Source organism: Egretta garzetta, unplaced genomic scaffold (genome assembly GCF_000687185.1).
Source record: "Egretta garzetta isolate BGI_Z169 unplaced genomic scaffold, ASM68718v1 scaffold448, whole genome shotgun sequence".
Lineage (NCBI taxonomy): Eukaryota > Metazoa > Chordata > Aves > Pelecaniformes > Ardeidae > Egretta > Egretta garzetta.
Window position 1 is genome coordinate 2117205 of NW_009260497.1, and position 23625 is coordinate 2140829.

A 23625-nucleotide genomic window follows, 5' to 3' on the forward strand; every position below is an offset into this window, starting at 1 on the left:
GTCATTACACAAATAATTGTTACTGCTTTCTCCCTCTTGGCTTTTTTTCGTCTCTTATGTGAACTGAGCTGCTAGTTTTTGCCTTCTAGCACAATCAGTAAAACAGGGTATCTTTTCTTCCATCTCTAAATGTCTGCTGTAAATGGGTAAAAAAGCTCTAGCAGCTGATTTAGTATTTTCCCTATTAAAATGTTAAGTCAGGCTTTCTTTTTTTGTGTGTGTATTCCTACTAGTGTTTTGAAAATTGTACCAGGAAAGAAAAAAGAAAAAAAAATATGCTAAAGCCCCTCAGATGGCTTCTACTAAGTTTTCTCTTGATGGAAGGAAGAAGTCTGGCTGTCTTGTGTGCGGGCATTCCCTTCTCCTGTGAGCTGTGTTTGTCTCACTTCATAGTTGTGCTTCAGAGTTAAATGGCAGCTGATGAACTGTTCTTTCTAATTATTGGTGCTTTGAGAGAGAAAGCTTGCTGGTCAGCGGTTCCTAGCGCTTCCCATCAAAATGCTTTCTGAAGAATGCTTTAATTTTTCTTTGGCATTACAGGTGCCAGCGAAAGTGTGGGAAAGCACATGCTTGAAGCATGCAACAATAATCTGGAGATGGCTGTTACCATGTTTCTGGATGGTGGAGGCATAGCGGAAGAGCCTAGCACCAGTTCCGCCGCAGTGTCTGCTGTTCGACCGCACACTGAGTATGTACCCGATGAATGTGTCTGTGTAAATGAGTAGTCTGTCTGAAGAATTTAATGGTGTAAAGCAGAACAAATAAGACCAATGTCACTTCTGACCTGCTGTCATCTTACTGTAATATGTGCTGCTTTGATGGTCTTGTTAAATTGATTGCTCCAGTATCGTTCTGGGTAAATAAGTTCCGATTACATAAATTGGTGTGTAGATCAACATGAGTTAGTCTGTCTTGCATATACTTCAGAAGTTTTCTGTGGCTTATACATAACAATATTTTGCAAACGGAGCTCAAGACATGAAAGTGGAGATCCAGTAGTAAGAGATTCTTACTTTTAAATTGCTCCAGCAATCTTGCTTTACGTTAATTTGGCAGTTAGAGAGTTCTGTTGGTTTGGTTCTTACAAACATAGCGACTTTAGTCCCATTTGTAGGGGTATTATTGTCTTGTTTTAAGTGTAACCAGATTTGGCAACGGAAAGGCTGGATTGTGTACACTTGTACATAGAGGAATAAGCAACTACAAAATCTGCATCGGTGTCTTACACGGCAGATGCCAGTAAAAGAAAGAGTTGTTCCATTTGAGTGTGGCAGAGGGTCTTTCAGTGCTGCCTGTTAATATGTCTGCTTGGGATAAATGGAATACTTTGAGTGGAAGCTGAGTGTAAAAGTCATATTCATTAAATGTTCTAAATTAAACCTAGCCATGCTTTTGTCTTTATGAAAGTCGTCAGGGAAAAGACAAGTAACTTTTAAAGAAGATTCTTGCCACTTATACTTCTGAAGCATGTGTAAATTTAAACAACTCTTTTAGTACTAACCTTTATAGTTGATGGCAAGTGCCTTCCTGCTTGAATCTTTGTCAGGTAATGAAGTTAAAATGCTGAATCGATAAGTGTTCTTATTTCTAGACAACTTCTGGCACATCAGTGACTTAAGATTCAAGTTTTTATTGGAATACTTTCTTTTTTTATACTTGACACCCTCCAGGTGCTGGTCAGCTTAGTGTTACTTCTAGGAAGAGAGAACAATAAATATGCAAATGCAAAATGGAGAATAACTAGCTTCACAACAGCAATCAAAGATGTGGAGGTTAATAGCAAGGTTAGTGCGTCTTGCTGACATTACGAGTTACTTTTTGAAAGCTGCATGGCCAAGAGCCACAAACTGCACACTTTACGACTTCGACGAGTCCGAGGGAAAAGGGTGCTTCAAGAGTAGTTCATAGGCAGGGTATAGCAATGGATTTCCATGGGCGAGCCCATGCCCTGCTTTACATAGATCCATGGGCCAGGTAACCACACTGAGTAAGTGACGTTGTCTCAGAGCCCGTGTGATTTCCTTTCTTCTCCTAGTCTTAATTTCAGATTGTCCAGCAGCCTCTGCAGGTGTAACTAAGATGTTGATATGTGAGGGAGCCCAGCTATGGAAGCAAAGAATTGCTTCAGAAGTGGGGGGAAATGGCTGTTTTGACCATCTTGGTTTCCTTCCTCTGGAAAAGAGAGGGCTGTGAGTTTCAACTGGAAGCAAAATGTCTTCCAACAGAAGAAAGCTTGTAATAAGGAAGATAATATTTTTTCCTTTCTCTGTTAGATAATCAGGGGTGGAGGGTGACAAGCGAATTAATTAGCAGCCTTTGCTAAGTCTTAAGAAACTTTTCCAAGTTTTAAGATGGTTATTAAAGAAGAAAAATGTTCAAATAGTAGATTGACATACCCTGGGATCAAGTCACCCAGGGATCTGTGCAATCTTCTGTCAAGGCTTGGGAAGGTCATCCATGCCAGATCCTAATGCAGAGTATAGTAAGTCCTGCTCCAGTGCTGTGAGGGGGAATGGATGGTCTCTCAATGTCCCTTTTGACCCCATATCTCTTGATTCTGTGCAAAAATACAGCAGCATCCTTAGCTGGTTCAAGCTGCAGGAGCCTTTGGAGCCCAATGGGATGTGGTTTATGTAGTACCTGGGATATTACATCTCTGATTTTTTTTTTTTTCCTTTTCTTCTTTGATAGGGATGAAGTACGAGCTCCGATTCCTCAAAAACAGGAAATTTTAGTAGAGCCTGAGCCCTTGTTTGGAGGTAGGCTTGTGTTCTTTTTTTGGTCTTATTGTTTTCTTTACCTTGAGATGAGCCAAGCGACAAAAGAAAAGCAGAATGTGCTGAATATGAAGAAAGCATTGTATATGTTATTTTTTTTCCCCTGCTGCAACTCTACTGCCGTGTAACATGATTGCATACTTGGAAATAACACCAGTGTTATTGAAAACCTTGCACATTAAAGATGTGACGTTCCCAGTAGTACTAATTTGCTAACTTCAGTTTCATGAGACTTTGTGAGGCAACAGGCAATTAGCTGTGATAAGTATACATCCGTGTTCTGGGGGTTCAGAACCATGTGATAGTGCTGTGAAAGCGTTGAAGGTAGTGGGGTAAAAGCTTGAGCTGTTACTGATGAGTGAAAACAAAGAGGACAAATGCATGCTTCTCAGGGACATAGATCAGAAAGGGCTGAACTGTATAATTTTTCTCTGTTTCTCATTTAGGAATTTAATTTGCTCTTTAAGCTGTACCATGCAGCTTGTTTCCTTGTTGGTTTTCTGAAGCCGTTTATCACTTTTGCTTTTGAAATATTTTTTTGCTCTAAGAAAATGGGTGATGGAAATGCCATTTTCTTTTGGGCGCTTTTCTAAAGCACTGTGTAGTACACTAATGTTCTGAATCTCAGAACCTCCATCTCAAACCTCTGCTGTAGTGATTCTTTTACAGCAGCACAGGGGTGGAACTTCTGTAGCAGGGCTGCGTTACCTGGTGCATTATCATCTCCTTTTGTATAGTGTCCATGTCTGTGTGGAGATCTAAGGTGCTCTCTTTTGACACTTGCTTCCTCCAGCCTTGTGAGGCTCTGTGCTTCTTGCATTGACCAGGCCGTTCCTAGCAGTCTGTATGGCTTTTGCCATGCCAGGTGAATTGAGTGTCTTCCCCTTTTTATCGAGGAAGGGCATGCAAGTGCTCATCTTGGAAGTGGTCTCACACCCATAGGAAATGTGCTTTTCTATTGTTCAGTTCCTGTGCTAGAAAGGAGAAGGAGGCCAAGCTTCAGTTTACCCTGGTTTTCTGTTCATCCTGTTTTTCAACGACAGGGTGGTCTTTAGCCAGGGTGCGTAAGCTGAGAGTTGGTTCCAGAGGAGGATGTCCTGCTGAGGGATCTCTGAAGACACTGTGCCAGCTTGCTCCTCTTGTTTGCTGTGTGGCCCAGTAGAGTTTTTGATCAAGGTCTGTAGACTCCTGTGGGTTCAAGAATTGAAGAAGTGCAGGAGTGAGATCTGCTGACCCTAGTGCTCAGTCCTGTTCTGCCCACCTGTGTGACACTGCCTCGGATGACGTGTTGTCACTGACTGCCCTCCTGATGCGATCTGTGGATCAGCTGTAGCCTCCTGTCACTGCCTGGTCCACCAGTGCTAATACGCTCATTAACACCACTTCTGTTAACACCAAGCAGCTGGACAAGCTATCTGAAACCGGAGAGGTACTTCACTTGGTCTTTTCAGCTCTAACCTCCAAGCAGGGGGTGTGCAGGTTTCTGTTTTTAACAGCATCATATCGAGGTGATCGTATGAGCTTAGTTTCTCTTCCAGTTGAAGAAATGACCCTGCCTATTTGTGCTCTGCCAGACACACGGATCCCATCTTGCAGTACAAAGGATATCAGAAGAACATCTACCTGGATGGCTGTGAACATCTTCACCAGTGCTGCCAGGCTGCAGCTCAGCCTGGCAAGGGAAATACTGCTTTTGCTGAAGTGGTCCTTCGGTTGCTATTCTGAGCTGCAATTTAAGTTGCTCTGAAGTTGGCTTTAATGGGTTGTGCTTGACCCTAAGCATTTAGAGGTGAAAGAGATGTTACTTACTGGAGTAGGAGAGGCATTATTCACAAGCCTGTGCCTTGTTCAGGCTTACTTTCTTTTTCTGTGATATTCTGTACAGGATACACTGATGCTTTCCTTCGTACTCTGTAAGAGGAACAAGAATGCAAGGAACAAGAACTGTGTGCCATCCTTTGTGCCCTTGGTGTGGCACAAGGTGGAAGATACTGCTTTCAATTAATACTAATGCAGATAAATAGTTGGAATAAGTCTTGGGAGGCAGTTTTGGTTTGCATCTCAAGTACAGTGCTGTCCCATAGGACTTCAGTGTCACTTTTAGGTACTGTTCCAGTTATTTGCCTGGGCTGCCGTCTTTGTCTGTTCTGGAGGTTCCCTTGCAGATACTGGATCCAATGGAGAAGTGTGGCTGTGGCTAGTCCAGCCAAGAAGTTGGGACAGGATCTGCATAAGAGATGAGCAAAGAATAGAAATGCATTATGGGAAAAAACTAAATGCAGTTGCTAATAAATAAAATATTCTCCTGCGGGGTTTAATCCTTTGAAGTTTTTCACCTACTTGAAAGCTTTTTGTAAAAATCTTGACTGGATTTGTGACACAGTGGTGCTGTGACAGCACTTCCACTGCATACTGATGGGCCTTGGTGAGCCCATTGGAACGGGCTAACTTTAAACTTTTGTGTTTTGTTGATACATGATTTGGTTTTGGGGTAGGGTTTGCTGGAGGGAGGATATGTTAGGAAATGGGTCTATGAACAACCTATTTCCATCCTCCCATCCTCCTCCTGCTCTTCCTAATGACCTTACTCCCACATCATTCATGCTTTGGGTTCCTATTCTATTTTCCCACACATGTGATGGAAAGTACTGCTATGTAATTCTTTTGATAGTATACTTTTGAAATAATTCTTGATATTTTTTTTTTAAGCTCCTAAAAGACGCAGACCTGCGCGCTCAATATTTGATGGCTTTCGGGATTTTCAAACAGAAACCAGTAAGTGTCTACAGATCAGTAAGCTAGAAGTTCTATTTTTTTTTTTAACACAAGTGAGATTGAAAAGTCGTTTCCATTGTAGGCTATGACAGCTTTCAGGCATTGAAAGGTTTTAAATTGCCTACTCTATAGCAAAAGTTTGTTTGGTTGTTTTTTTTTAATAACATTATTATGCTGTTCATTGTTGTAGTGTCAGTAGTGTTTGCTGATGTGTCTCTTCCACATTTGTGGTGCAGTTAAGGTTGTTAGCTTATTGTTCTGGGATGGCTGGAGGGAGAGTACTGAGTAATGGACGTATGAAGCAGGTAGTGAGGATGCTAGCCCAAACACTTGCCTGTGTTACTTGAGTAAAACCTGCAGACCTGTAGAAATTAAGTTAATCCGCTGATTTTTTCTTGGCTAGCCAGTGGTCATGCTGGCACTTGCATTAGATTTGAGTAGCCCTGAGGCTTCTTCCTTGGCCACGCACAAGGTTCTCATGAATTTAATTGCTGGTTACCATTGTCATCTGTTCATATGCAGAATCTCCAAATGACAAAGCATTGGCTGTTATTTAAGCCATTAAGTTTTATAGAATAGGATTCGTTGACAGTAGAACACCAGATATTTCACAGCTGAGTTAGAACTGTTGTACAGTTGTTATCGCTGATGTTGCTGGAGCGTTCAAGAGGTCTAACCCTGGACCAGGTTCCCAGGTAGCTAGGTGCTGTTGGATGCTGAACTGAGAATAAGTATTCATAATTACTTCCTTTCCCCTGACGGGCTTGGTCAGTAATAATGCACTCATCGGGTACTAAAGTCACTGTGTAAATGAAAATACACCATTTACAGGATCACCATACAATCAAATATTTTCTCCTCATCTCCACTCTGTTATAAGACACTTAGAGATGCGCAATATGTAAAACCTTTGGGAGGGTTTCTGATGAAACTTCATCATGCTTTTCGGTAAAACTTCATAGATGAATATCACTGCCTGGCTATCTCTGAAAAAGCAGCCCTGGCCATGAAAATCCAGATTATTTCCTGGCTCCTAGGCCTGCTCCACAGGGATGCTTTTTACCCTGCGGATATCCAGCATCTGCCCAGAAATGGTTTGTATGTTATGGCCCATTGACAACTCCTTTCACTGCTGGAAGGTTTTCGTTGATGGGGTAGTTATTGCCCATTTCAGCTGGCTTGGCTCTGTACAATACATTGTATCACTGCATTTTGAGGTGAGCAATTGCTGTGATTTACCTTTATTGTATATGGTCATGTCTGTTTAGGAAATATGTTCTGTGTTATTTTGGGTGGAATTGATACCACTAAGAGAACCATGCTCAGAGTGTGGTACTTGGGGATAAACAAGTCTGAAAACCCATTCACCTGAAAGAGACTGTGGTATCCTGAGCCGATTGTGGGAAGGGTAGCTATTTAATATAAACCTCCAAAGATGTTTCTTCATGTAAACTAAGTCTGTTTGGTTTGGGGTTTTTATTTTCTGTGGGATTGCCTTACGGTCAAGAAACAGGAACACTGGAATAGAAATATTCCAAGTAAAAGTTGTGATGCTACAATCTAGCTCGGTTTCCCCTTTTAAAAGCATCAATGAGGACAAGTCATGGCTTTTTTTTTTTTTTTTTTTTTGCTTGTTTGTTTTCAAATACTGGTATATGACCCCCTGTGCTGATACTCACATTTATTAAGATGTTTTTTAAAAGCAAAATAAATGCCCAGTGCTTGAGAAAGCTGGGGTAAGCGGGGTTCTTACCTTGTATAGCAGCTGATCTTGTTCCGTGTGGTCTAACCTCATGACTCTAGTGCCGAGGTTCTGTGTATGAGCGTATAGCCAATAATAAATCCATCTTGTGAGTATTTTGTCTAATTCAGCTTCCTTTCCTCTTGGGGCTATGCAGTTCGACAGGAACAGGAGCTACGAAACGGAGGGGCAGTAGATAAGAAACTCACTACTCTAGCAGACCTCTTCAGGCCTCCCATTGATCTGATGCACAAAGGCAGCTTTGAAACGGTAAGTTTTGAAATTTTGGTGCAGTTCCTTATGTGATGGCTGTGTGCAGCATGGAAGTCTTAGGTTAGGCTGCTGGCATGTATGGATCCATTTGTCGGATGATCAGAAAGTTACAAAGGACCATGTAGTGATAAATATTTGATGACCTGCATATGGAAGTGTCAATGACTTACTGAAGGACTTAACTAATGATGATAGACCACATTGTTTATGTTTCGATGTCAGTGTAGCAAATAACACCTGGTGAAAGACCTTAGCGCACAAAGGAGGCTGGTCAAAATGGAAAAATCGCATCCCTTGAAGTATCTCTGTTTAGCAAGATACAGAAAAAGCTGAGTTAAGATTGCTTTTGATAGGTGAGCAAGTACTTTGCAAGGGGCGATGTCGTTTGCAGCACAGCTAGGAAGCTCAGGTGGAGTTATGTTAACACAGCTAAGTGGTTTCTGTTACCTGAGCTAGAAGTATTGGAGCGTGGCTTCGTCATGAAGGCACAACATTATCTTCAGTAGAGGTCTTGCTCTTGTATAAAATCACGGTGGTTGTCTTTTGTGTCTAGTAGCGATGGAAAAAGCATCCAAGAGATAGTCTGCCTGAGAAGGGGCCTGTTAGCTTTAAAAAACTTCAGGTGTCACCTTTCCTGTCTGTGTAGGCATAAGTTGTTATCATATATGGATCAGTGACATAATGATTAGAGAATATGCAAATTAGCGTATATTTTTTTTTGAGTCTATAACTTCTAGATATTCTTCAGAAGTTGTAGTTACTACTCAACTTCCACCTGATCATCTTTAAGTAGCTGAGAATGATTATTATGTGATGATTTCATGAGAACACAAACTAATGATCAAATGGTGCAATACAGGTGCTGCAAACAGTGCTGGAGATCTGACTCCATGAGCTGAGCAGAAATATTATTTACATTCTTTTCACATTTGCCTCTACTGCTGTGCACAAATACCAGAGCACTGCTGGAGAATTTCTGGAGAAATGCTGTGTGCCCCTATTGAGTCTCCAGCTCTCATCCTGTTGGCCTCACCTCTCTCTTTATGCTTCCCAAATCACTAGGGATCAGTTGGCTGGTCACTAATTCCTGTGTTCTGACAGTGCCCTCCACGCATTTAATCTTCTAACAAAATTCCAGGCTTGAAAGGACGCTGATGGAGAATAGCTGTGTCTGCCTCAGCAGGGAATTTGGTGCAATGGGAGCCAGTGAGCAGACTGAAGTAGCTGGTGCTGAGGCATCCCTGCCTTGTGATACACAGTTCAGGGTTGACTTCAAACAAGATTGTGTCAGGTCCTCCAACTGATTATCCCTGCGGTTCAGAGCTGTTTGGGAACCCAGCAAACACATGGTAAAGTGAATTCATGTGAAAACAGCCAGTGGTGCTCCAGACCAGAACATACACACCGTCAGCGAGTGCCCCCCACCCCTGCTGTGGAATTTGAGATGTGTCCTAGTCTTTCCTTGCGTCTTGCTGAAAGCATATCAAGACTTTAGCAATGTTGATTGTGGCATCCGCCAGAGTCAAAAATAGTTTGAGAGGATGAAATAATTGATTGATAGATTTGATTGTTCTAAAGTCTCTGCATTCTTATTCAGTTTTGTAAATTAAAAAAAAAAACAGAGGGAGTGAGGGATTTGTATATATACACCTTGTCCTGTTCTTTACAGTAACTCAAATTTAAAGACATGTACACTTCCTGGTATTGGTATTCACCTTTTTGTGTTCTTGTACAGTTCCTTGTCCATGGGATACCCTTCATTTCAAACTGATGCTCCTCAACTTCACTGCAATAAAAATCTTCAGCTTCTCAATTTGTTGCCCATTACCCCTTCCATTTTACCTTTTATGACTGTAGACTGCTGTACTGCTGCAGCCTGGGGCCTCCTGTGAATCCAGTGACCTCAAAATTCATCTCTAGCAAGCTGCTGTTAGCTTCTTCCTTCTCTGTATGCTTAGATAAACATATATAAACTATATAATAAATCAGAGTTGTTTATCATGTTCCAAAGTACCAAAGACTAAATACTGCTCCTTTGATGCTCTTGTAGTTTAGTGTTAATCTGAGTGGGGTTTTCTTATTATTATTGGTGTGTGGTGTATTCTAACCTCTGAAGGCGCGTGCAAGAACATTCTGCCACTGTTGTGCCATGTACATTTATTATAGAATCATTTAGGATTTGTGACTGGAGTGGTGGCATCAGGTCTTTATGTATCTTTGTTGCTCCTCCTTGGGCACTCTGAGGTTGATTTTAATAATAATTACATGTTGTTATCTTTGGTTTTCCCCAAGAAACTTGCTATCTGTGAAAAAGCAGTTGTGCTTCACATACAGGATAACTTATGATCACACAAATGTGTGTGTGTGGGTAACTCAATTACACAACAGAAATGTGGTGAAAAAGATTTGGTACAGAAAATCTGTAAAAGTCTTTCAATCTTGCAGGCTTTTTGAATGTGAGCCACTAGATGTTAGTTACGTAGTGACTGGTGGAATGGGGCTGTATAAACCAGGGACAAACAACCGGTGGGCCAGTGAGATGTGGACCTGAACTGCCTTTTTTTCCTATGAGAAAATTTCAGAGCAACTTTCAGAGTTTAAATACACAGTGCCACTAAATATTTGCGTAGTGTTGCGTGGTTATGCAATTAGGCTGTTGTCTGTTAAGATTGCACAAGGGATTTGTAACTGTCGCTTCCTGACTGTAATATTGAGCTTTAATGTGTATTAAGCTTCAGAGTTATCTCCTTAATGCAGAATCTGCTAGGAATAAATCTCTAGGGTGTAATAAATAGATAGATTGTACACCAAACGTGCTTTGTAAGGAACAGCATGGTTTTGTTCTAACTCAGACTGCTTTCAAGAGCTGCAGGTGTTCATCTCTTCATGCGTATGATGCGAGATATGATTTAATTGGGGGGGGATTGACTTCATTTACATATCTTGTTTAGGGAGGAGATAGCTCTGGCCTGTGCAGTTCTGTGCTTAACGCTCATTAGGATTTCAGTATTTCTGTGAAGTGAAAGTAATGTTGCAGAGTTTCATGTTTGTCTATGAAGTTTCCTCATTTTACAAATGAAACCTTTTCTAGCTGCTTTACAGCTGATAACTGGATTTTTTTCTTTGCACGTAGCAAGCAGCAATAGTTTGAAAGCTAATCCAGTCACCGTACTCAAACGGTGCAATGATTTTTGCGTAAGGTGCTTCTAGACTGGCTGTTTGCGTAAGCATACCCTGCAGATCCACCTTTGGCATGGGGATGACGTGTTGATGAAAGGATATATATGCTCTGGCCCAGGCAAGAAGTGTAAGTGTAGCACGGATATTTCTTGTTGGATAATCTCGTGCTCTGACTTTCTGTCACCTGTTATCTTCCAAACTGAATCATTCTTGATTAGCAGATGTCCAGAAGGTCACAAGATGCTGGCTCTGCTTCCTTGTTTCTCACTGCTGACTTAAAAAGAGCAGTGCATTTCAACCAAACTGAGTATGGAAGAACCACCACAACATTTGTAAACCATACATGGTTCAGAAAAGTCAAATTGAGAGGAAAACATGTTATTTTTAGTCGTGCAGGAGCTAGAGGTTATCCAGTGAGATCCAGTACTGAGAGACTTCTTTCACATATTGTCTAACCAGATTGGGGGTTTATTGCTGTAAGTTGTCACAGTGATGAAAAACATGAATGAGTAGAAAGGGTAAAGGTAAACGTAGGATAGATTGGTTTGGTTTTTTGTTTCCCCACCCCCCCGCTTCTGGCCCATTGTATCTGAGATCCACTACCTCTGTCTTTGAAAGTTCCTACTTTGCTGATTGCTGAAAGCTCGAACAGAGATGCTTGCAAAGAGTGGATGTGCTGTACTTGTCTGTGTGCTCTTTAAGTGCCTGGTGCTCCTTGGAGGAGGAGTAGTTGGAGGCAACTGATGTTGGAAACGGTGGATCCAAAGCCATCAGTCATAGCTTTTGGGATATGCAGGCCAGCTTTTGAGCTTTCCCTTGTTCTTTTGTCATTTTATCAAAATCACTCACCAATACAATCTCCAAATTCAGAGCGTTTCTTGCCCTCCCACTCTTCTCCTTCCACCCATCTCCACCCCCTCAGAAAAACACCAGTAGCTGTGTAAGAGTTGAGTTGTGTGTGTGTGAGAGATGGTAGCAATTTAACTGTGTCCTTTTAAATGTTAAATGTGACGCCTTTTGGGTTTAGAAGGAAGTTAAAAGTAGTTTCAAAAGCTATACCTGCTCTACAGGTGAAAACTCACCTTTGCAAGTGTTCTGTGTGGAATTTCCTACTTGCATCCTTTCAAAGACCTTTGCTGGATGGAGGAGAGGTTAGAGCCAGGTTTTCACTAATATTGAAAAATATACTAAATAAGTGTAGAAGAGCGAGATGCACTTTCCATCTTTCTAGTTGCATATTTTTGAGTTTGTTCTTTTAATCCAGTATGGATTACATTAGAACGCAGGACTAAGGCAATCCTGTTGACTCAAATAAAATAAGGATTTTTGTTCCCTTTGAACTTGGGCAGTATCTCTAGGCCTCGCCTTAAACTGATTTCCTAGAATTAGTTCTCAAAATCCACAGTTAGCTCAAAACAAGTCTTTTAAATAAAACCGTAATGACTATATTTAAGACCCTTACCAGTTACTTAGGTGTCACCTGCCCCACTTTTCTCTCCTGGTGACCAAATACTGGATTCTAGCACTGTAATATTAGTGGTAAGTAGTTAGCGTGAGGTTCCTTGCGAGAACAGGAGGACTATTCCATGTTTCTACATTCATTTTTTTTCCCCTTTCAGTAAAATAAAAATTGGCTCTGCAGGTCACTTGGCCATGCAGATTAATTTTGTAGACTGAGATTCTTCACTTCATGAAACTAAGTGGGGGGGGTTCACGTGTCTGTCTATCACATGTTGGATAGGCTGACTATTCAAAAGTGCACTGGCTAAAATTTGTTTTAAGAGTAACAGCTTTGGTTTGGGGAACAAAATACTGCCCAAAACAGCAAAATCTTGCATAACATCCGAATTCCTTGAATTTGCTGTGAAGTGCATTACCAGCAGGATGGTGAACACACTTATAAATAAATACTTTTTCTCTTCTTTAAAAGGAAAGGGAGTTCATATGCTAGTTCCAGTCTTTCCAGGCGGTAACTTTTTTTCAACAGGTATGACAGTTCAGCGATCAGAATTACATTCTTGATCAAACTTCTACCATTAACTTGCAACCAAGCAATCAGACAATGCCAGCTTTGTGACTCAAACCAGTAAGATTTCTTCCTGCGCCTTCCTGTCTTCCTCCCCACTTGCAGTCTGGATAATGAGCATCAAAAAAGGATGCCTAATTCGGCAGTTGCACAGTAATAGAGTAACTCAAAACTTGGAGAGAAAAAAGAAAACATGCAGAGAGGGGGTCCTGTTGTATTAATACAAGTCCTCTGTCAATTATGCAACCTACTCAAATAGCAGATGATCCACAGGTTTATCTTTAGAATGAGCAGGTCTTTCCTCTGTTGTCATATCAGTGTGATTGACTACACTCTTTACCGAACAAATACTTTATTCAGCGTCCCCGTGTCCCCCCCAAGTTGCTTTTCCCACTCTGTGCTTGGCTTGTTGAAATCCAGCAGCTCTGTTCATCGATGTGATTCTGTAATCCAGCCAGTCTCATTTAAAGCAGGTCTTTCAGCCCTGCCTTCTGTTTTGTGGATGCCTTTTCACTAGCACTGTCCATCTTTCTCACTGTGAAGGGGTTTTGGTGAAAAATCTGACAGTGTTAGAAGCCATCACTGATCGCTGCTGGCATTGGTTATGCCTCATTCTTCAGTTTTATCTAAGGAAGCTTTTCTCTCTCCTTACAGGCCAAGGAATGTGGTCAGATGCAGAACAAATGGCTCATGATAAACATTCAGAATGTGCAAGATTTTGCCTGTCAGTGTCTCAACCGCGATGTCTGGAGCAATGAGGCTGTGAAGAACATAATCCGGGAACATTTCATTTTTTGGCAGGTGAGAAATTGAATGGGGCCGTGTGGGTATCTTGGGTGTCCTGGTAGATGGGCCAGTGAAAAAAAAAAAAAAAGGATGACTGAACAAAATGGCACTGTTGCAGTTCCCTCAGTGAATGTGCAGTAGTTCATGGATATGCATCTGATGCATCTGAACGCATAAGCTGCCCTTCAGTTGAGCATTCAAGACATTACCGCTACCACATAGCTTCGGATACGTGGAGCACTAGAGGTGTATTTTCAGCTTGTCAGAGTTACTGAGAACTGTACACTTGTAGTATGTACTGTAAAATAGAGAAAAACTTTGTACGTTTTCAAGGTACAGTTTGTTTGTGTTCCCTCTCCACCTGGTAATTTGCTTCCATTGTACTATTTTGTAGGTATACCATGACAGTGAGGAAGGACAGAGGTACATACAGTTTTATAAATTAGCAGACTTCCCTTATGTGTCCATCCTGGATCCCAGGACAGGTAAGCTTAAGTGACAGTTGGTTACCTGCAGTTCATGTATCCCATGAGAAGCACTGGCTAGAATACCATCTTTCACATGTGTGTTATGTTCCACTGAAGAATCTCAGTTACGTTGTTTTGCTCTCTGAGAGACCTTGTTGTCCCTGAAGCAGCGAAGTGGTATGTTTTGGAGGAACTAAGGGAATAAAACTCCCAAGTCTTGCTGAAATTTTCTGTATTTGGTTATTGCACTTCATAGAGCTTAGCGAGTACTTGCTTAGAAAGTGAAAATAGTACCACCTGGTGGTAAACCACTGAAATTAATTTTCTGTCCGTTTAAAAGCTACTTGAAATCAAATGATGAATAGACTACAATATTTGTAGGCATTACGTGAATCTGCTTCCTGCTCCTTGCACGGTAGCTTTGTGAGGCTCAGTGAGGACTCAGTAAATTGCATCTTAATTTTGAGATACCACTTTGGGTTTGTTGTTTGGTTTGGGGTTTTTTTTACCTGAACAATGAAACTTCTACCTTCCCCTCCAGCTCTTTTGAAATTGTTACTTTTTCTTTTATATCCCAACACCCTTTCTTCTTTTATTATCATATAATGCAAGTATATTAATGGTCTGGTCTGCTTCTCAGGGCTGCAGTCGTAGTGTCTCTGATTAGAGCTGAGCTTTCTTGCTATTTGACTTAAACCACTCAAAACCATTTATTTTTTTTTAATGTTGAAACTGAAGTTAGAATATTCTTCTTAGCACTTTAGTTATGGAAACAAATGCTGTTTGCTAAGGTGTAGAATCAAATGAGGCAAGAATGTGGAAATGCTTCTTCATAAACTTAGCAGTTTGGCTTTTTTTCATTTTGAAGCCTAATTCACCATTCTGTGCACATGTTCCCATAGATAAAAGAATGGAAATGAACAGGGTCTGTATTTATGTCAGTCCACGACTGAAGCATTTTCAAGGGAATGGAAGGAGGAAGCTTTATAATTATCAGGTGGTAGCCTGTAGGAAGCTGCAGTTCCACAAATACGGGCTCTTGCAGAGTGCACGCTCAGCAGTGAATTGGTGTGTTTGACCTCTAAGTTGCAGTCTTTTGCTGAAATTAAGTTTCAGGACACTTTTTTTTCCCTAGGCCAGAAACTGGTGGAGTGGCACCAGCTAGATGTGACTTCTTTCTTGGACCAAGTGACTGGGTTCCTGAGTGAGCATGGACAGCTGGATGGCCATTCTACCAACCCTCCCCCAAAATGCTCTCGTTCAGTAAGTATGAGGCCCTCAAGGAGGACTGCGTAAACCTGAAAGAACATGCTAGCCTGTCCTTATCCAGCTCTACTGATTTCCCAAACAGACTTAGTGAGTTAGTGCGAGAGCATGCAAAAATACAGTGCGCCAAGGAATGCCTTCTCCCATGGTTACTATTTTTTGTTGTGCAGTTTGTGCTTTCAGCATTTGTTTTGGATTTAGCAGTCACAGAACTGTGTATATGTGGAAGAAAAATATATTACCCTGTGCAAAACTCCAAGGAGAAGTCATTAAGTAGTCATAGCACGACTAGCTTTCCATGCTGTTTGTTCCTGACAGTTTTAGTAGCTTCTCTTAGGAAGACTGATGTCCTCTTGATTTTCAGTACCTATTTTAAAGCCATTTTTATGTATTTGTGTTATGTCTGTGTTCAACAGGAGAGCCTCATTGATGCCAGTGAGGACAGCCAGTTGGAAGCTGCTATCAGAGCCTCGTTACAGGAGACACATTTTGATTCATCACAGGCCAAGCAGGAGAGTCGGTCAGATGAGGAGTCCGAGTCGGAGCTTTTTTCTGGAAGTGAAGAGTTTATTTCAGTTTGCGGATCTGAGGAGGAGGAGGAATCGGAGAATCCTGCCAAGCTGAGGAAGTCTCCGCACAAGGACTTGGGGTATAAAAAAGAGGAGAGCCGGAGGCCTCAGCCTGAGCCCCCTGCAAGGACTGAGCCTGGAACAACATCAAATCACAGAGTACTGCCCTGTATTGATGCAGGGCTACTAGAGGAGTCAACTGACAAGCCCGAAAGTACATTTCAGGGTCTAGATGTGAATGGTAAGTTGCCACTTTTTTTCTTCCCGTAGTGCCCTGTGTTTTGTTTTTGTTTTCCTGAAAATCTCAATACACTGACAATCATGGTCTCATCCCTCATTTTGAAAGGCTAAATCTTTTCTTCTGTCTTACTCCTTGACACCAGATGTTTGAGCAATTTGCCTTGCCAGCAGGAGCACTTAGCATAGTGATGCCACAAACTGCAGAGTCCTACTAGCCACTGAGCTGAAGTTTCTTATTTTGAGACCTTGTCCACGAATAAAGTATGCGCTGACGTAATGCAGCTGCATATGACAGGGCTTCTACCAGTATGGTAGAGAGAAGCAGAATAACATCAGCTGCCTCCTGCTCGGTTAGCTTGGCGGTTTGGACTGAGTTTTAGTAATGCAACTTTGGCTGATAAGAGATGAGTCCGCTGAGTCTCTGTTTCTCCCTGCGGTGCCTGAGCTGGGATGCAGCAGACCGAGGTGGTCTCAAAGGCAGAGGAAGCACAGTGTACTTTTCTCTGGGAACGCTGACCCTTTGCAGTCAGTACTATAAACTCTTGGAAGAGTCCCGAGTTTGATGTGTATATTTTAAACACAGGTGGTAGAAGTATATCTTCATAGACTGGAACCTTGTATTTGTCGCCAGTCCCTAACCCTGCTATGCTGTGCAGTAAAGTGTCCCACCTAAAATCTACTGAAGAGCTCAATTCAGCTGCCTTGTTGTTTGTTAACTTGTAGTAACTTCTTTTATGCTAGGACCAAAGGCACAGCTGATGCTAAGGTACCCAGATGGAAAGAGGGAACAAATTTCACTGCCTGAACAAGCTAAACTTCTGGTGAGTGGAGTTAATCAGAATCCTTGTTTGAGTACAGAAGAGCTGAAACCGGGTAATTTCTTTTCCTGTGGTGGCACTATTGAAATTGGATCAAGTGAAAGCAGTGTATCCAGGGAGTGCTTGCACTGTCATTCTGTTGTGTTTCTTCCGTGTCATTCCTCTCTTCTGATCAACAGACTCTGCTGGCTCTGTGTGTCTCCGTTGCTGCTTGGGTTGCATGTACACTCCAGCGTCTTCCCTCGTCCCATACCTGCTGGTTTCCTTTCTAAAATGACTCTAGCTTTTGTGTTAATCATTAAATTACCATAAAATACTCTCAGCTCACTTGTTTGTGGGGTTTTTTTCTAAATGGGAAAGTTCGGTCATTGCCCACAGTCAGACAAAATCAAAGGCAAAACTCTTCATTCTTTTTTCTCCATCTCTTTCACCATACTTCTGCACTCCCTTCTGGATGGGGATGACAGAGCAGACTTTGGAGGAAGTTCTCCCAAAACAAATCCGTTACAGTATTATTTAATGACTGTGCTCCAGGTGTGTGTCTCAACTGCGCTTTGGGCTTGTTTACCTTGGAAAAGTCAATGTGGATGGTGTTCCCATCAAAATTTTTCATATCTGGAAGCAGTGTGTAAAGAGATCACTCTATTCCTGTTAGCCATGAGTTTTCATGACACAGTGGCCAGTTAGGCTCATTTTAATGTAATCAAAGAAAAAGCTCTGTATTGAAGTCATAGGGAAGGCAAAAGCAGACCTCTTCAGAAGGATCTCGCACAGATTTAGAAGAAAAGCATCACAGCTCTTACAGAAAATGAGACTATAACCAAGTCTGCAGCACTCTGGAAATGTACAGTGTCTCAAGCTCATCTTCTCATCCTTAATTCTTTTGCTTGAAAATAAAAGGCGGGGGGGGGAAGTTGCCTTTGTTATACCGTCATCTCTCAAAACCAAAGCATAAGGTTGCACACAACCTGCAGAGCTACACATGGAGTCCTGGGACTTTGGAATGCTTAATTAATTTATCTAGGCGATACATAGGTGTAATATTGGTATATGCCTGATAATCCTGCCTTCTGGTTTGACTCCTTCACGGACTGCAGTAGTTAAAGGAACTTTATTTTGGCAGGTGATTTCCATTGCTGCTGCCTGCTCTGTAGTCACTTAGGCAGGTGAAGGTTTGTGGGTAAAGGTATTTTTGTATTGTAGAGCTGAATAGGCAGCTTTTGTGCTCCCATCATGTGATCCCTTAAAGGCAGTTCAGACAGATCAAGACTGAGTCTCAGTTGTTTCTTTGTGAGCATCTTTTCTGTGCTGATTTTTTGCAGCCCTTAATTGCTTCCATTTTAAAGCTGTCCAGAACGATAAAAAAAAATTGTTTAAGGAGGCAGTAGCACTTTGGAAGTTTTAACTGATGATGCAATGTTGCCCTCCCACTAACACTGGCTGTTGTTTAAAACTTCCCCCCCCCCGCCCCCCCAGTCATTGCATTGTTATCATTTGAGAAAGGATTCTTTACACACTGTTACCTCCAGGATGTGCTTATGCTTCCAATATTACCATAACACCTTTTTCCCCCCCCCAGGCAAAAAAAAAAAAAAAGGCAAAAAGGCAACACTGCCTTTTTATAGAAGCGATTGCTCATTGCGTGCAATTAAGTAGCTGCCTTCACTCTGTTCAGCCGCTCAGCCCTTTGTCTGCATCACTGCCTGAATAACTTGTCTACCAAGTGTTGCAGGGTGTGCAGGAAAGGCTGGCCTTTAAATGGGGCAGGGGGGAGACGTGGGCAGTAAACTTCACTGTAGTTTTAAATACAGTGCTTTGTAAAGGAATTTTGATCATCCTTGTTGCCTGAAAAAGTCGTCAAACCCACTTACTTGCATGCCTCATCAGATCGCAGGCATTGTAATCTGCAAAGGCTGTTGGAGAACAGTACAGGTAAAAGAGGAGGTTGGGGTGATAGTCTCCTACCAAAGGCTGGTGTGTGGATTTTGATGAACTCAAAGAAGTCTCCACACAGGTACTTCCCTGTCTGTTCTGCAGTCATCAAATCTTGGAAAAGTCCAGGTTGAAAAGGATCCCTCGAGATCATCTGGTCTAACTCTCTGTTGAAAGCAAGGCTGTAGATGAGGTTATCCACGGCCCCCTCAAGCTGTGTTTAGAATACTTCCAGCAAGAGACATGCCACTGCTTCTCTGGGCAACAAAGTTCAATTTCTCACACAGTAAAGAATTCCTTCCTTATATCCAAATGAAATTTCCCCTGGAGCAACTTGAGTGTGTTGTCTCTTGTCACCGTGCATCTTTGTGAAAGAAATGCCTTGATTTTCTCTGTATTGCCACACTGTGATGATAGTCTCACCAAGCCTTTTCCTTTCTAGACTGAATAAATCCAAGTCCTTCAACCTTTCTTCATGTACCAAGGCATGTCCTGTATTCTAGTCATTTTGATGGCCCTGCACTGGATCCTCTCCAGTTTTCCCTTGTCCCTCTTGAATGTGCAGAGACCAAAACTGAACACAGTATTCCAAGTGTGGCCCGGCAGAGTGGTGTAACTGCATCCCTCAGTGCTGCTGGCAATACTCTTGTTGATGCAGCCCAGGTTTGCTGTCGCTGCTGCAAGGGCACACTGCAGACGCATGTAGAGCTTTCTTGATGAGTTTTGACAGTCTCTCCATGACCTCCTGGATCTCTGCTCTAGGCAAGCAGCAGGCTTCCAAGACTTGGAGTTAGGTTGGCAGTTAGGTGCTGGAGTCCCCTCCATCAGCGTGCACTGCTGCTTCTCCCTGCTGGTTTTGACCTGTTGAGTAGGACCAGTGGGTCCAGTTGCATCTTCCAGTGGAACTTGTTTGTCCTCCCCATTTATTGCCAAGACGATATTGGTTTTTCAACTGATTTTCCTTTTTTTTTTTTCAATTTATTTTTCCAGATGAGGGGTGGGCTGCTGTTTTGCTGCCACAGGTCATGAGTCTTCATGGTGCCTTGTCCTGCAAGTTACTATCTTTCCTGTGTTTGAGTCTTAGAATCACTCAATTGTTGAGCTTGGAAAAGACCTTTAAGATCATCAAGCCCAACCGTTCCCCTAACCCTGCCATCCCACCACTAAACCCTGGCCCTAAGCACCTCCTCTGCCGAGATTTTAAATACCCCCAGGGATGGGGACTCAATCCCTTCCCTGGGCAGCCCCTTCCAGTGCTTGACAGCCCTTGCAGGGAAGGAATTTTTCCCAATGCCTAAACCTGCCCTGGCACAACTTGAGGCCATTTCCCCTCATCCTATGTTTTATTACGTATTAATTGTCTTTTAAAAATCCATGACTTTTCATTCTGCCCAAGTCTTGCTCTGTTGCTGTATCCCCTACCGTTCTGCCAATCTCCATTTCTATATCCCTCTCTATTTGTACTTTACACTCACATCTGCTGTGTTTCCTGATGAACTTGGGAAATACTGCTCGTTGTAGCATGGACATTAGCTCTTCTTGATACATCTGCTTGTTGGGTCGTGAAGCTGATACCCCTTCATCCCAGTGCCCTCTGTATCCTGCCCCCATTGCTATTGTAAGCGGAGAAGTCAGTGAATTGAAAAGAGCTTAAGAAAAAATAAATAAAGAAGAAAACCCCCAAATGCTCATGCTTCTTGAAGGCAGGAAGAAAGTAAATTTTTAATAAAAATACTGCATTTATTTTTAGCAATGTCACCTGACAAAAATGCTTCTTTTGGTGGCTTTTAGGTTTAATGTAAGGGTAATATCTGATAAGCAAGTGAGGGGGCTTCTGTTTTGGGGCACTTAACGATATTTTTTTTTTTTTTTTTTTTCCAATTCTTATTTTACTGTGATTTGAATGTGTGATGTGGAATTCAGCTTGCTTGAATTAATTTACTGTTACGTATGCCTTTGCTTAAAGAATCAGTTAGGTAAGGGATCGCTTGGTAATTAGTTTTTATGATTATTCTTACCATGTGTGGGTCAAATTAGATATTAATATAAGGTCTATGCTATATGCAAAATTTCCTTTGGGATTTACAAACTTTTTTTTCTAAAGGCAAATGAGATTATTTTTTTTTTGCATTCTTTCATGTTGTTTTGAATTATATGACGCTTCTCTGCTTTTCTGTCTCTCCAGGCTCTTGTGAAACATGTCCAGTCAAAAGGATACCCCAATGAACGCTTTGAACTTCTCACCAACTTCCCTCGAAGGAAACTCTCCCACCTGGACTATGAGATCACGTTACAGGAGGCAGGCCTGTGTCCTCAAGAGACTGTCTTTGTGCAGGAAAGGAATTAGCACCATGGCCTGAGTTCTCCCAGCCTTCCTCCCCTCTCCTCTTTGCCTGGGACACCAACTCAATTAAATATGCAGATGAGGGTTGTAGGATTGCAGTGCTGAAATCAGGCAGGCAGCTGGCTGGCCCTTCTCTCTCTTCTTCCCTTCCCCTGCTTTAGTGACCAAATGAGAGTGTTCAGAGTTTTATTTTCTTCCTCAGCCTGGGCCCTGCGGAGAGCATTGGGAAGAACATCTTTCCTTTGTTTTCATGGAATAAAGTAAAACGGTGATCTGTGTATCCAGTATGCTGGGGCTTGGGAGTGGCCATAATACACATAACCTTCTCGCTGCTATTCTTAAATCTGTTTTGTTTAATTTATTTTTGACAATAGTGTGTGATAAGGCACTGAGTCTTCTCTCTGTAAGGAGAGAGTGTAATCTTCAGTACAGTCTTTCCTTTGTTTTGATGCTCTGCACAAAAGGTCTCCATTAACCTTACAGCCGCTTTAAGGGTTTGCTTACCTATCACTCTGTGAAAACTTGGTTTTGGGGAAGGAGTTGGGTTGAGTTGTGGTGAGATGCTTTGCCTCCATCTAATTTAGAGGTTTCTAGATTGCATGCCGGTTTTCCTCCTGCTTTAAATGCTGCCAGTGGACATAGTGTAAAAAAAAAAAAACAAAAAACAAAACCAAACCAAAACAAAAAAACCCAACCAACCCAACCCCTAACTATATTCTTATCTATACTCTATATGGGTTTGACTGCTTGGCCCAGAGGGAAAGCTGCCTGTTCTCTATTGGCGCAGAACTGACTCCTTGGTGGAAGCAGGTGGGGTTTCCATTTCTTCTCTCCCCAGCGGTGTCTCCTTTCTACTTTCTCTCAGGATTTTGCAAATGATGGTGGAAGGTGGCAGGAGACTGTAAAGATCTTGGACTCTCTGGAAAACGTCTGCCATAAAAACTTTACAGTTAGTTAGCTTTTTTCCTTTGCAGGTGTTTTGTTTTCCCCAGGAGTGACTAGCGTTGCAGGGGTTTTAGGGCACTGACTGTGACTGGGCAGGACAGCAAGTCCTAGGCAGGTTTTCTTTCATTAATTAAAAACACAGCCAGCCTTGTGAAACTGTGGAATGAATTAATGCTTTGTAAAAGACTTCACAGCCTAGTGGCTTGAACACTCTAGGCTGCTTTTTATTCTATTTTCATGTTCTACATGTTCTACTGTCACTTACCTCTAAATCTGGAAGGCTGTATGGAAAGCTACTACCTTTATTTAGGGGTTTTTTTCAGCTCTGGAAGCTGGCACCAGAAGTCACGCAGGCAAATCCTGTGCCTACACTGGGCTGTGCGGAATGCCCTGTTTTTCCAATGTCTTCTCTAGACATGGAGCTGTTGATCACGATGTTACAGGAGGTATTAGAGTGGGATAAAAGTTAACACAGCCATCCTCAAGGTGGATGTTGAATTTATGTATTTACAACTAAGAACTCAGCTTAGCGTGCTGTTCATCAGTGAGGAAGAAGGCATGTGAGACCTACTGTAACTACTGTTTTTTTCTGCAACTGTCAGATGATTATACTTGTTAAAGAAAAATACTTCAGTGGTCACAAATTTACCATAAACTAAAACTTTTTGAGATGTTTTGCCCTCAATATCACACTAGCCTGCAGACTTTCGAGTCTCTAAATGTAGGAAATCATAGAAAATGTCTTGGCATTCCCCATGATAATATTGTCTCACAACTGTCTTCTGCTCATAACTGAGGTTTTTACATGTAACCATATAATTGTATAAACTGACTTCCCTTTGACACAAAAAATATGTTGTGTTCTACTGCAAGATGCAGCGTCAGGAAAGCAAAATCTGACTGCAGTTTCCTGAACAATGGTTGATACGACTTTTGGTTGCCATTTTTGGTGGAAGCCGCTTCCTAGGATTAGATGGTGAATTGCAAGGCCAGCAGAGGTAGGCGTGGATGTTGGCATTTGGCCTGTGAAGCAGCAGTGGCACCTCTAGACTGAAGGGATCCTTTGTGTTTTTAGGATCTCTAAAGTCATGACTTGGACGTATGAGAGAGAGCGGGGCAGAAGGAAAGGCTTTCTGTGTAGGTCTGATACTTCCCTAAGCAGCTTCAGCTGGCTAGTTGAAATAACTCACTCTGACATTTGTTGCCTTGGAACTCATTACCTCCTCTTCTGTGGTTAGCCACAAAATTAAGGCTGGCTGGCAAGAGGACGCAGTACCCAATACATGTATAGATTGTCCTTTTGTGTCGCTCGGGCAGGCTGGGGTGGGAGCGTGTCGACCTTTCGTGCTCTCCTGCCTGTTCTGCCAGCATAAGGCAGGAAGCCTTTGCGGTTCCACTGATTCCTCTTTTGAGTCGTTGCTGGTTGGCTGTGTTTGCTGGCAGAGGGCCAAGTCGTTTTGGACAGGCTTGGGTTTGTATCCCCTCT

The 23625-nt window shown here is 42.1% G+C and overlaps 1 protein-coding gene across 5 annotated transcripts in view; it reads left to right on the forward strand.

The window, feature by feature from the left end:
- Positions 1–22207, forward strand: part of UBXN7 (UBX domain protein 7) — a 24407-nt gene extending 2200 nt beyond the window's left edge. Inside the window, exons 2-11 of one of the 5 annotated variants that reach the window (XM_035899985.1) lie at positions 541–688; positions 2692–2759; positions 5487–5552; positions 7451–7563; positions 13427–13573; positions 13953–14043; positions 15161–15288; positions 15708–16101; positions 16842–16921; positions 21036–22207. In XM_035899985.1, coding sequence (XP_035755878.1) covers positions 541–688; positions 2692–2759; positions 5487–5552; positions 7451–7563; positions 13427–13573; positions 13953–14043; positions 15161–15288; positions 15708–16101; positions 16842–16921; positions 21036–21197 — 1397 coding nt within the window. In that variant the 3' untranslated portion in view covers positions 21198–22207. Of the gene's footprint in view, positions 1–504; positions 689–2691; positions 2760–5486; positions 5553–7440; positions 7564–13426; positions 13574–13952; positions 14044–15160; positions 15289–15707; positions 16102–16841; positions 16922–21035 lie in introns of those variants that run through there. The other 4 variants (XM_035899986.1, XM_035899987.1, XM_035899989.1 and 1 more) reach the window with 4 other exon arrangements.
- The last annotated feature ends 1418 nt before the right edge of the window (positions 22208–23625 follow it).